The sequence below is a fragment of the Barbatula barbatula genome (genome assembly GCF_947034865.1).
Source record: "Barbatula barbatula genome assembly, chromosome: 3".
Classification (NCBI taxonomy): Eukaryota; Metazoa; Chordata; class Actinopteri; order Cypriniformes; family Nemacheilidae; genus Barbatula; species Barbatula barbatula.
In genome coordinates this window covers 18724912-18738935 of record NC_136764.1, presented here as the reverse complement: position 1 = coordinate 18738935, position 14024 = coordinate 18724912, and the positions used below count along the sequence as shown (strand labels likewise).

The following is a 14024-nucleotide window of genomic DNA, read 5'->3' as shown; positions in this document are numbered from 1 at the left end:
ATGCACACAGACAATGGAAAATGAAGCACCATGCAAAGGATAAGACAAGATGACAAATTATTAATTCCTTATTAGGGCTCTTCAAGAACTCCCAGTGCTTATAAATGATGGTTTCACCATAGTCATTAATTCATTCTTCTTTCCTTCTCTCTGCAATCTCCCAACCCCTGTGTATTTGAGGACTGGTTTAGTGGGTCTTGTACTGTCTTTGGGTTTAAAATCAATGCCACTTTTTTCTCTTTCGCCTGAATGCGAGATTTGTGTAATGTTAAAATGCCATATAGGGATGTGCTCACAGGCTGAAATATTTATATACTTCAGAATATAGTGGAGCTGCAAAACTGATGCAGTACTGAGTTTTCAAAATGTCTTTTTAAACTTTTTACGGTTTTGGCAACTTTTGTCACAGTGGTATGTGTAACATGTAGTGATATATGAAAGTTCCTCATTTAATTTTTGTGCTCAAAAAAAGATCAAATGCAATATAGTGCAATGTTATACAGAACAAATGGAAGGCAAATAGTCTGGCTGCTTGAAAACTGACTTCAAAGACTTTACAGTATTTAGTCACATCATAAGCCGCTGTTATGATCTATTTAATCTTTAAAGGGTGTTCCTGGTCAGGAAGGAACTCTTGGACCACAAGGAAAAAAGGGAGAAAAGGTGAGAAAATGATTACGTCTTGAAAAAAAATTCCCATATAAAACTGTTACAAATTCAACTTCTCATGACTTTCTTTCATTGGGGGAACAGGGAATAAGAGGACCCCCTGGAGCAAAGGTATATTTAATGTTATGCACAATACAAAAATGTATTCACAAAAAATACAGATTTGTTTGATGTTTGGACACCTGGGGGTATGTGAGAACATATACATTATAAAGCATTTACAGTGAAGTTACTAGGACAATCTTGGATTCAAAATCAACAAGAAATAAAGTTACAAATATCTGCCTTACTTTATGTTCAAATTATATTTTTTCTATGAACAGGGGGAAAAGGGTTACCCTGGATTCAAAGGGCTTCCTGGCCCAATGGGGCCAACAGGATCAATGGGTGTACCTGGACCACCTGGACCACCTGGACCACCTGGTCCACCAGACAACAGCTTTATGGCAAACACTTTGAAGGTCTCACTTTTCAAAAATATGCAAATTGTAATCTGTTGAATGAACAGTTTAAATGATTATTGAGCCCATGTGGGTCATGTAGCTGGTACTTGTTTTGGATAACCACATGATGTTCCACATGTACGAAATTGATTTAGTGAGTCACTCACAGAGCAAAATATGATATTAAATTAATATAACATAAGATGTGACAGTAAATCAAAATCCAATCCAGCACTAGTAAAGTACTAAATACTATATAACCCCACATCAAGTCCAACTTCTCTTTTTATTTGATGTTTACATCTGTCTCTCATAGCAGAGTATTGAAATAAATCAATTCATATCTTTTTCAAAGATTTACACAATTTTTGAATTTCAAACCTTAAGAAAGCTGTAATGATTTAGAGGTGATGCCAGGTCATCAGAAACCCTCTTTTCAGATCCAGCACACAACTTATTTAAAGCAGTTTTCTCAGTTTTGAGAAATTAGGCTTTCGAATTGTTGTTTATAAAGCTAGTCTAATGAAAGATGCGTTAACCTACAGGACTTGGAAGGATCCGGTGAAAGCTCATTATTTCTTGGGGCAAGAATTTCGAAAGGCCACCAGGTAAATTTACAAGACCACCAAAACCATTTTCAAATTCTATTCACATCAAGGTCAATTTATCAAGTTATGAAACAATAGCAGTAAATCTATTTCCTAGTCAGAGTTATAACCTTTTTTAAAACTTGTTGTTGAATGATTCTTTGAGCGCTTTTCCACCATCACACCGAAATGTTCTAAACACCGTCTGAGTTACGATCAAGCAATGAGAACGATTTGGCGCGATGATGGAAAAGTACTCTAAATGTTTGTTCATTCTCTTTTTATTTTTAAGGGAATTCCTGGGCTTCCTGGCCCACCAGGACCAGAGGTTGGTTTTGAAAGAAATCATATGATGTTCTATAAGACTTTATCTTACCTTCAACAACTGTCTAACAAACGACAAGTTAACTAAGTACAATTTAACAAATGAAACTATAGTAAATTTTACTAATATCCGTGTGCATGCGTGCATGTGTGTGTGTTTGTGCATGCATTACCCTAATCCTACTTAAAATTATGCACAATAGTAAGATAAATCTGATAAAAAATTATCTTTTGAGAGTTTTAGGATGTCATCATTTGTACTTGAACATTCGATATGTTTCTATTGAAATTACAATCAGCTTTATATAAGATCAACAGAATTGTCAATTTTGGTAATTTAACAATGTGTGCATGTGGGTGTGAGAGAGAGCTTCACTTAATTATGATATATTGTAATGTCTATTCCACTTCTTTCTTGTAGGGACGTCCTGGTGTTGATGGAGCACCTGGTTTGACTATAAAGGTCTGTTAAACTACATGAGAATCATACTATACATAACTGAACGTAATTATCCTAAAACTCGTAAAAAGCACCTTTGTTTAGGTTCACAATATTTAGTTTTCTGTATGATTTCTGTTGAATTATTTAGGGTGAGCGTGGAGCCCCAGGACCTGATGGAGTATCAGGATTAGCTGGGTTACCTGGAGCCAGGGTCAGTGTTCTTGTTTTCTTTCCTTATTCTGTGTATTCCATCCAAGCAACACAAGAAGAATACAATTCTATTATATACAGTATATTATATTTCTATTTTACTGTAACGAAGTCAAACAATAGTCAATACTCAAATGAGATGTGCATTGCATGAATTAGAAATAACAGTAATAAAAGGTCAGTTTCATTTATGATAAAATCTTAGTTGTCCTCTTTTGCACCACTGACTGACACCTAAGTCACCCGACATCTCTCCCACCACCCCACCACCTGTCCGCTTGACCCAATCCCCTCCCATCTCTTTCAGGCCATCTCATTCAGGCCATATCCAGCACACTCACACCTGCACTCACATCAACACTTCCCTGCTCACCAGCACTTTTCCATCCACATTCGAACAGGCCTAGGTCACGCCCCTACTTTAGAAACCCACATTGGACCCTGCTTCTACCGACAGTTACAGAGCTGTCTCTCTCCACCGTATTATTGCGAAAACTCTAGAAAGAGCAGTTTTCAACCAAGTTTCTTCATACCTATCCAAGAACAATCTACTGGATGACAAGCAGTCTGGCTTCAAAACAAATCACGCCACTAAAACTGCACTGCTATCGGTCACAGAAGCACTGCGGCTAGCCAATCCGCCACGTTTGACGCGGTCAATCACCAAATACTGCTAGCAACCCTGTCATCCTTAGGAATCTCAGGCTCCCCTCTTTGCTGGTTCCAATCCTACCTCTCCGGCAGATCATTCAAGGTGTCATGGAGGGGCTCGCTGTCCACTGCACACCACACGATCACTGGGGTCCCTCAGGGATCGGTGCTTGGTCCGCTGCTTTTTTCCATTTACATGACATCCTTAGGACCCATCATACGGTCGCACAGCTTCTCGTATCACTGTTATGCTGACGACACCCAGATGTACATCTCGTTTCCCCCGATGATATATCACTGTAGCAGTTCGCGTAACAGCCTGCCTAGATGACATCTCATCTTAGATGAAAGAGCCTCACCTCCAGCTGAACCCGGCCAAGACAGAACTACTCATGTTTCCGTCACACCCCACGGTCCAACATGATCTCACCATCCAACTTGGCAATTTCACAATCATAACCTCCGACTCAGCCAGGAACCTATGAGTCATATTTGATGAACAGCTGTCCTTCAATGATCACATTGCAAAGACAAAGCGATTCTGTCGATATGCCTTATTCAACATTCGAAAGGTTAGACCCTACCTCACTGAGCATGCGGCACAACTCCTTGTCCAGGCCCTGGTAATCTCAAGGTTGGCCTACTGCAATGCTCTCCTTGCTGGTCTTTCTGCAAAGGCTATCAAACCACTTCAGCTGGTTCAAAACGCAGCAGCACGCCCAACAGCCCAAAAGGGCTCATGTGACACCCCTTTTCATCTCTCTCCACTACCGGTTTAAGACTGTATCAGATTCAAGTAACTGATGTTTGCCTGCAGGACTATCACTGGATCTGCACCGGCATACTTCCACACCCTCCTACACTCCTACACCCCATCAAGAACCCTGCATTCAGCAAATGAGCGGCGCCTTATTAAATCGCATTCCTGCTCATTCTCCTTCACAACTCCTTCCTGGGGGAACATTCTTCCTAACGCGGTCCGATCAACCACATCTCTCACAACCTTCCAAATACTACTTAAAACCCACCTCTTCTGTGAATACTTGACAGACAAATGAAAAAAAATTACAATTAAATAAAAAAAGTACACTAACCCCCCTCTCTTCCCTCAACAGGTAGTGGTCTAGCTTTTGTTGAAACTAGTAACTTTGTATTAGCACCTATTGTAATACTGCTCTTTTATGATGTTATTTTTACTACTTGCTGTGAACAGGGACCGAAAGGAGACAAAGGCAGTTCAGGACAGAAGGTATGAGGCCTTCATTGTTTGTCTGAAAATGTCATATGAGGCTCATATTATGAGCAGTTATGGCTAGTGGTAAACAGTTTATTAATGGTTAATATCGATACTAATAGGCTAATAGACTTTTTTTTCACGTTTCCGGGTTTCTTAGCAGCGGAAGTTGTCATAGTTGGGTAAACGTCTATAGCGGTGAATGGGAGAAATATTTTTTGCATTTTCATTTGGTCAAATAGCAAAAGAAAATCTCAACGTCGTGTTTCACAAGTTTCTACAAAATAACAAAATAGAGAGAGTCTGAAAACGACAGTCAAAAGAGAGAATGATGTTACAGATGCTGAAACACACTCACGCTAGTGTTAACAATTTTTTTGTATTTGATGCAAAGGTAATAAAATACAAAGTATAGTTTTATGCACGTACATACACTTTTTTAAATGTAAATATAAAAAACTTGGGAGGATTTACAATGCTGATGACCATCAAATGTGTCATCACAGCAGGCTTGTGAATAAGGACCATAGGATGTAATCATATCAAGTAAGCTGTATTCATATACGCTGAAAAAATACAAACATCATGCGTTTCTCATTGTACATTGCAAATTGTTTTAATTGATAATTATTTACCAATTAAGAAAATTAACAAAGTGTGCCAGACATCTGCCAGTATACGGGCCTATCACTAATCTTGATGTAACCGTAACACACTGCACTTGTCTTAACTTCTAGAATTGCTGCAGGGAAATTTAAGTTACAGTTATTTATTTATTTGTGTGTTTGTTTAGTTATTTATTAGTTTGAGGCCTAACTTCCATTCCTGCCAGTATTCACTGAACTGCCTCAAGCTTTGACAGAATTTTTCAGAATCAAATTCCTTTCAGCTACTGACATATAATGCCAAAATATAATTATGATCTGTTATATAATATAAAGTTTGATGAAAACAGATACTGTTTTTTACATATTGTTCTCTATCTTTAGCTATACTATTATTAGGTTTTTGATCAATTATATATCTAACATATGTCATGCTTTAAATTTGTGATGAAACTGTCATACTTCTAGAATGAGTTTTAGTTTCACGTAGGTCTTGTATGGTGTTTCATTTGGATGTTTGACTCTTTCGCAATACATACTGCAAGTTGCTTCATACTGTAAAATCTTACCCAGGGTGAACAAGGTCGTGATGGACTGAACATCACAGGGCCACCCGGGCCTCCTGGCCCACCTGGACCAATACAAGACATCCAGCATGTACGTATTAAGGCTTAACATGCTTGCCTGTTATTTTCCAGAATTGATCTTGTATCGATATTTAGTATGAGGTCCTAAAATATGTGAATGACTTTATTTCTCAGCTTCTTAATAGTGATCCTAACATCCGAGGACAACCAGGCCCTGCGGTATGTAAAACAGCTCTCTGTTTTCATATCCTATTCCTCCAACTCTTTATGTTCTAAAAAACTTCTCATATTAATAAGGTTTAGTGGGGAGATCTAAGTCTTAGTCAAGCCACCTCGGTTGACCTTCAATCTGTTTTGAGAAAATGTTATTTTTAACAAAAATATATTGATGCTTTTTTGTTTGCTGTGTGTGTTGCAGGGCCCTGACGGCTTACCTGGAAGAGCAGGATTCCCTGTAAGAATATCCTCCATCTTTGCTCTATACTTTAAGATGATATACACAAATGTTGAAAAAAACACTAACCTTAGAAATATAATCATTTACGCACCCTTGCCTAAATTGTAAATCTGCAAATGAAAAGTTGTGTTGTAAATCATATGTTTTAATGAACAGGGCCCAAGAGGACCAAAAGGTGAAATCGGGTTTCCTGGTATTCAAGGACCTCCAGGACTGAAGGTACGGGTTACTAAAGTGATCAAAAGCTACATAATAACAATAATGCTGCTTTAACATTATGCCAGAATTACTTTACAGTTATTAGCAAACTGTGACGTTTGAGCCTTGGCCCTCTGCGCACGCGCAGATAACAAAGTTACTTGATAACAAAGTCTTACTCCTGTTGTTTTAAACAACGTTTATCAGCGTTTCTCTTTTTTCTCGTTTTGCGCTTTGTATTACTTTTTCTGCAAGTTTGGTGTTCGGCCAACCTGGTTCAGGTGCTTCCTCCGCTTTACGAGATTGCTGGTGCACAACCATGCACTCAGATGGCGGAAAGTTAGCAAAAAACAGAGCGACTTTGAGAAGGTCACATCTCCAGACCAGACAATTAGCAGTTTCTATAGAAACACTATAAGAACAAAATGACTTTTTTATAGCACATAGGACTATACTCATACAGTATATGACTACATTAATTTACTTCTGTTTGCTCTTTATATAAAAAGTGCACATGGTAAGTGGCTTTGTTAAAATAGCATATTCAATATAGAAATATGAATAGATCCAATCTAAATGCTGTTGCCGCTTATATGCCATTACGGTCAAGTGAGAATAGTTAGAGATTTCTTATAATTTAGAGTTCTCATTTGTAATTGACATTACTGGTTTCTGACTTTCTGATAAACCGTTCATTACAACATGATGTTAATACAGAATTGCCACTTGTATTCTGCCATTATGAAAATTATAAATTTTAATAATATTTTCTAATGAGGCTTTCATTTTTTAAATGGATTCCTGCATCTGAGCAACTGCTTTCGGCAATCTAATGATCACAACTTTAAAAGTGCCATAAACTAACATTTAACAGTACCTGCTACAGTAGATACTGAGAACTCATACCTCTGAACTCAGAACCAATTATTTTAGCTATATCAGAACAGTAGACATCCTTCACGTGTTCTGGCAAACGTGATTTTGAAAAGCAGAGTTTTGCACAGAGAACGTGGGGTTGAAATAATGGCCGCTGTCTAATTTAGCACTATTTTAAATGAATTCCAGCATATTTAATGAAATTTACATGTTCACACTTAATTGAAAACAGTTGAATTACGTACTGTACGTCAATTACATTTTCTATATATCACTCTATAAAGGGAGAAAAGGGGGAGCCAGTTGTTTCCATAACTGCTGATGGCTCTTTAATGACAGGCATGAGAGGACCACGAGGACCAAAAGGAAGCAAGGTAAAATAAACGATTTACTCAACCTAAAAATAAAAAAAATGTCAGTGTCCTTCAGTGGTCTGACCTTAAGATTACCTTTTATTTACAGGGAGACCGAGGGCCACCTGGAGAATTTGGGATTATAGTGAGATACTGTCCTTTACCCTACACACAAAGATCATGCACACATGCAAATTATACATGATTTTTCTTTGACATTCAGGGCCCAGTTGGACCACCAGGACAAAAAGGAGAATATGGGATTCCTGGTCGGCTGGTTAGATTTATTTATTATATTAACTTTCACCATCTCATAAATGCTTATTTCCACTTTCTTATTGCTCCCTGGAATTTCTTTTTTAGGGTCGGCCTGGAATGATTGGAAGGAAGGGGGACAAGGGAGATGCTAGTGGTCCCCCTGTGAGTAATTTACTGTGGATAAAATTCACCGGCAGGAACTTTTGCACGGCTATAATTTGTACCGAATCCAGCATTTTATTCACTAATCACCCACAATCCAGTTTTACCAAGTGCTGCTCTATTATTGTCTTGCCCCCAGCATTTTGAAATGATGAAATTGTCATTTTTACAGTGCAACCCCACCTGCTTTTCATGACAATTAGGCTTATTAAAAAATGTGCTTTTCAAAATATCAGCATTAGTTGGTTGGGTGCAATTATAAGTGTGCAATTATCGCCTAGGGAAAGCAACTTATGAGATGTTTTTGTGCATTTTCAATGAATTGTGACAACAATGCACCATTCACCGTTGACCATAAACCTATGTGAATCTTGAAGAGTGAAAAAGGCCATTATTCCTGACACAAAGTGCACCAGATGTAACAGAGATGGCTGAGATTTTTGCGGAAATATATGCATATACCCCATTGTGCCGCGTTGTTTACGATTTTAATAATCGTAATATGCATAATATGCATCAATCCTACAGTGATCCAGGTGGTATAGTCACACCATGCAGAGAAACAATGCAGTGGTCACAATACATTCTTAGTAACTCGCCCTCAGTGTTGTTTGTGCCACGATGCTTTCCTTATCTTTATCAATTAACCTATAACTGTGTTTTAGGGTCCACCTGGACCTCCAGGGCCACCAGGTCAAATAATTGGCCTCAAAGGAGTAAGTATGATTTTTTTAAAGATGGTACTGAAATAACGTGAGCAAAGTATTGCTTTTCTGAGCTTATAAAGTGCAATTTTACATCATGACCTGATTCTGCTTTGAAGACCGTTTTCACAGTTCCTCCTAGACCGCACTGCAAAAAACCTGTAAGTGAATGAGTGAAGTTCTCTGGTTGGTGGTTTGGCTTGGGTGTGACGCATGGCATTCTGGCTCGGCTCCTCTTGCTATTACACTAGCCTCGCCTCCTTTGCTGTCTTAAGGTTCCTTTGATTTATGCCTGGGTCTTTAAAACAGCATAAAGCAGGCCTAATTTACAAATTTCATTTAATTTAAAGCTGTTTTTTAACCTATGTCATCTCACACAAGCATGTTGCATGAACTCCAACCATTGGGCTCAGCAGTGAATTAATGGTATCATGGAATCCGATGGGCTGCATAATGATACACTAACAGTATCAGTATACTGACATCAGCAGGCATAATTTTAACATTTCATATATGAGAGCTTTGTCCTCAAAGCTTCATCTAATTTTATATGAAAATTTCTTTTTTTTGCAGATCGACAACAGCACTTCACAACAAGGTATATATACAAAATATTACATAACTGTTATATGCTTGTGTCTTATTTGGACACGTTTTAAACTTGTAAGCATTCTGCTCCTGAAACTTCATCCCCAATGTGATATGGCTATTTTGCGTTTATTTAGGTTAGGCTATATATAGTATGCATAGGGTCCGTTTGTATTAACAGAAATTCCCTGTAACTGCCATATTAATTGTTTAAGGTTAACAAAGAGTTAATAAAGTTTTAATGAAAAAGAGATACATACATTTTCTCTAATAAACAAATGAAGGAGAGTCATTAGGAGTAAAAGCGGGAAAGAATGATGTGGGATTTTCTGGGCTGCCATGGCTATAGTAAAATATCTACCAGGCAGTTTTTGTATAGTTGGACAGTCCAATTAATATAGTGAACATCAAAATACTTATAGATTGGTCTCTGTGACCGTAACACCGTCAGACTGTTATATTTATACATATGATCTTTCTCTCCACAGTGTCTATGTTTCCTAATGGTTTTGTGGTAGGTGTACTCTCTCATTATCTCATACATCTATAAATTGACAATAAGCATTTTTGTATGATCTTTATACTGTGTGCATACTGTATGTAAAGCTACTGAAGCAATATCTTGAAAATATTGTGCATCAAACATCCATACTACCTGACAGATAATACTGAAATCGGTAGAAAAGCAGGAATATCACTTTTCTTTAACAAAATGGTTTACCCAAATATACAGTAAAACTTCTGTTATGATTTATTTGCCCTCAAGTTGTTTCAAACCTGTATAAATGTATTTGTTCTGTTGAGCACAAAATAAGATACTTTGAAGAATGTTCTGGGTTACTACTGACTACTGTAATAATTTCCAGCAATGGCAGTCATAAGTGCCCTAGAACTGGTTGGTTACAAACATTCTTTGAAATATCTTTGTGTTTAGCAGAACACTGACACTTACCCAGGTTTGGTGCAACTTGAGGGTAAGTAAATGATGACCAAATGTGCGTTTTTGTGTGAACTATCCCTTTAATAACACAGAAGTCTTTAAACAACTATTGATCATTCATATTAACCTGAAATGTTAATTAGAAAACTTGCACCCCTAATGCAGTTAGCGTGAGTATTTCTAGTTTGTGGTGCTAATATCACTTACAGTAGATTTATGGAAAGTGTTCACATTGATACAGTTAAAACGTACCAGACACTAAGAGTATAACAGTACTATTGACCTTGTAATGAACGCTGCTGTTGTTGACGAGTGTGTCTCTGTCTAGGGTGATAAAGGTGATACTGGGTACAAAGGACAAAAGGGAGAGACAGGAGATCCTGGTTTTCCTGGCCCTCCAGGACCACCAGGAAGAGCAGGCCTTGTGGTGAGTCTACAGGGACGAAGACTAATCAAGATGAAAATAACTACACATGAAGAGTATCTTTTTGAAACGAGACATACCATTGGATTTAAACAAGATCCTTTACTTTACAAAATTTCACATAAACTCAGAATGTTTCAAACAGCTTGATTACTTAAAGTCAGCTGAGTGTATCAGAGAATTGTTTTTTACTCAACGGTTCTTATAAGAACAGATTCTTTCTTGCTTTTTTATAATCTAAAGAACTGTTTTTCACTATAAAGAACAGTTTGTGAAACATAAATTAATTCAGGATGTTAATTCAGCCAAAAGAAAATATTTTATGGCTTGGTTAAGCAATGGAACAATCAAAGTCTATGGGGAGGATACAGGGATTTGTATGTTATTGCATTTCAGGGACCTAAAGGTGATTCTATTGTTGGTCCTCCTGGTGAGCCTGGGGCCCGAGGCCTGCCAGGACAACCTGGCTATGGAAGTCCAGGTCCGCAAGGACCACCAGGACCCTCTGGGCTACCAGGTACCCCGTCAGTGTTTGGCTCAGGTAAAAAAAATCAAGTTTTTCATCATGACAGCAAATAGTAAACTTGTAAAAAACTTTTTAGACGTGTAGCCTGAGAGCATTCAGTAATGCGAATATCTCTCAACTCAAGGCTAAAAAACTTCAGCAACTTACTTCAGCTTTTGCTTTTCTAGATTCTGTTACAGCCGTGAGCCTTCCTGGACCTCCTGGGCCACCTGGTGCCCTAGTAAGTCAGATAGCACAAACCTAATTCTACATGAACAAGCTTATAAAAGATTAAATATGAGTTTTTTGTGTATGTACTTTGTGCCTGACTTCTAACTTTTCCTGGTCCAGGTGAGCACATATAAAAACACTCAGGAATTGATGAGGGAGAACCATCAAGTTTCTGTAGGAAATATGGGATTTGTTTTAGACAACAGTGAATTGTACATCAGAGTTTCACTAGGCTGGAGGAAAGTGCAGGTATCTACTTATTTTCTTGTTTCTCTTTAAAACAAATCCTAAAAGAACTTAACATCTCGTATCAGAGACATTTATATCTAACTGTGTTTTAGTTGGGAGAGCTAATCCCTGTTACTGAAAGCAATCCCTCATCGGATTTGACACAAGGCATCAGCAGACCTAGCGACCATAGTATACCCAGAGTGAACAGCCAGGTGCGTCATACATATATAACAGTTTACTTAATTAGTCAAGTAACTAATGCCTAAACATCTCATCTCTGCCTTCACCAGGAGTTAAAGAACTATTTGCCAAGCTACAATATTCTTCCACACACTGCACACTCAATGCCAGGCGTAGGAACTGCTTGTTGCACCTTTAATTATGACAATGAAAAGGTACACGTTGACATATATAAACTTTGAATTTCTCAGTTGCACCTGGTGGCACTGAATGCCCCATTCTCAGGGGACATGCGTGGAATCCGTGGGGCAGATTATCAATGTTACCAACAAGCCCGTGCCAGGGGCCTGACATCTACTTACAGAGCGTACCTGTCATCTCACCTGCAAGACCTCTTCACCATCGTCAGGAAAGGAGACCGCTTTAGCTTGCCAGTGGTGAACCTCAAAGTAAGAATGAATCATGTGCCGGTTGAAGCACAGAGCGTGCTTGCAGAATAGATTGAATTTTTTTTAATGAAACTTCAATACAGCCTGTTTAAATATAGCTTCACGTGTGTCCTCCCTAGGGAGAGGTGCTTTTCAGCAGCTGGATGTCTATGTTTTCTGGGAATGGGGCTGTTTTTGATCCACTTATTCCGATTTACTCTTTTGACGGACGAAATGTCATGACAGATCAGGCTTGGTAAACAGTTTTTCTTTGTCATTTTGCAGACTCAAATCCATTTGCTTCTGTATTAATTAAATGCCTGTGTGGTTGTAGCAAATATGCTCAGCCTTTACTGTGTCTCTGACTAACTGCACGTATTACTGTGACTCAAGGCCTCAGAAGCTGGTGTGGCACGGCTCGAGCACAGCGGGCATCCGCATGACAACAAACTACTGCGAAGCGTGGCGGACAGGAGACATGGCAGTGACCGGACAGGCATCTCTCCTGCAGACCGGCAGACTGCTAGGGCAGCACACACGTAGCTGTTCGAACCACTTCATTGTCCTTTGCATTGAGAACAGCTACATGCAGGACTCCGGAAGGCACTAGACAGTTGGACTAACGTACTAAAGTACACTTTTATACTAATGTTCCTCTTATACACTGCACATGTAGGGAGCAGCAATAGCTGGACTGTTGGGAGGAATATCCAATCTGCTCTTTTTTTTTGAAAAAGAGGTCTTGTGAGAAAATGTTAATGCAATCACGGTTCACTTGTTTTCTGAGAATGATGTAAATATGTATAAATCACTTACTGACATTGTTCAATCTGGAACCCACAGATTTCCATTCAATGCTTAGAATACCACAGAATACCTCAGCCAGACATCAACAAGCAGGCGTAGATCCTATACAAATGCACCACATCACTCTGTGTATTCTCAGATGGTTTAGTCCTTAATCCGTGGCTAATATTGTTTTTATTTGTGTGTGTGTGTGTGCTTTTACGAACTTTAAATTGCAGGTCAATAGTTACAAGACCATTTTTCAGACTTTTCAACCCATTGAGCTGAAAGTTAAAACGTAAATACACTGTATTAAACAGATGGTTTTCCTTACCAGTGCAAGCTCTGTGAACATCCTATAAAAATTTCCTGTATAAAGTGGCAGTATGTTTTGTCTAATTTATATTATAAGACTGTCAGTTCTGCTCCTTGATTCTGATTGGCTGAGCAAAGTATAAACCCCGATTTATAATGGCTGACCGCATAACATAGCCTAAATATGCTTTTATTTACTTTATTTTATGAAACCTTGCTATGCAAATGGCATAACTGTTTTATAACAGCAATAAGTCAGCGAAGCAGTGGGTGCAGTGCATTTTATATCAGCTAGAGCATTGTGGCACGACACGAAGCGTATTGCTTTGATGTAACCTCTTAGCATTCCTAAGGTTTCATTTTTAATGGCATTTGTACCACAGGGGGACAGTGAAATACTTAAGCACATAAAACTAAAATCCAACTTCAAAATGTGTCATTCATTTCAAATGCAGACAGCTGGTCACAACCATATGATAACTCACTCTGATTTGTACGACATATTTAAAAAAAGGACATTTTAAATGAGAAAGGTTTCACTGTTTTCACTCTTAGATGTCAGATTGTGTGACTTTTTCAACGGCTATTAAAATGGTGTTCAGTGAATAAAAGTGTTGTTTTATAATGTATACCTAT

General features: G+C 38.3%; 1 protein-coding gene across 5 annotated transcripts in view; it reads left to right on the top strand.

Moving 5' to 3' along the window:
• Positions 1–13992, top strand: part of col15a1b (collagen, type XV, alpha 1b) — a 32847-nt gene extending 18855 nt beyond the window's left edge. For 2 of the 5 annotated variants that reach the window (XM_079451619.1, XM_079451616.1), the window contains 28 exons: positions 610–663; positions 754–780; positions 993–1130; positions 1658–1720; positions 1992–2027; positions 2445–2486; positions 2614–2676; positions 4540–4575; positions 5739–5822; positions 5927–5971; positions 6171–6206; positions 6366–6428; positions 7568–7657; positions 7746–7781; positions 7860–7913; positions 8000–8056; positions 8722–8772; positions 8880–8921; positions 9334–9358; positions 9837–9862; positions 10617–10715; positions 11109–11253; positions 11406–11458; positions 11569–11697; positions 11790–11891; positions 12111–12308; positions 12428–12543; positions 12681–13992. In XM_079451619.1, coding sequence (XP_079307745.1) covers positions 610–663; positions 754–780; positions 993–1130; positions 1658–1720; positions 1992–2027; positions 2445–2486; positions 2614–2676; positions 4540–4575; positions 5739–5822; positions 5927–5971; positions 6171–6206; positions 6366–6428; positions 7568–7657; positions 7746–7781; positions 7860–7913; positions 8000–8056; positions 8722–8772; positions 8880–8921; positions 9334–9358; positions 9837–9862; positions 10617–10715; positions 11109–11253; positions 11406–11458; positions 11569–11697; positions 11790–11891; positions 12111–12308; positions 12428–12543; positions 12681–12897 — 2127 coding nt within the window. In that variant the 3' untranslated portion in view covers positions 12898–13992. Of the gene's footprint in view, positions 1–609; positions 664–753; positions 781–992; positions 1131–1657; positions 1721–1991; positions 2028–2444; positions 2487–2613; positions 2677–4539; positions 4576–5738; positions 5823–5926; positions 5972–6170; positions 6207–6365; positions 6429–7567; positions 7658–7745; positions 7782–7859; positions 7914–7999; positions 8057–8721; positions 8773–8879; positions 8922–9333; positions 9359–9836; positions 9863–10616; positions 10716–11108; positions 11254–11405; positions 11459–11568; positions 11698–11789; positions 11892–11969; positions 12033–12110; positions 12309–12427; positions 12544–12680 lie in introns of all 5 variants that reach the window. The other 3 variants (XM_079451620.1, XM_079451617.1, XM_079451618.1) reach the window with 2 other exon arrangements.
• The last annotated feature ends 32 nt before the right edge of the window (positions 13993–14024 follow it).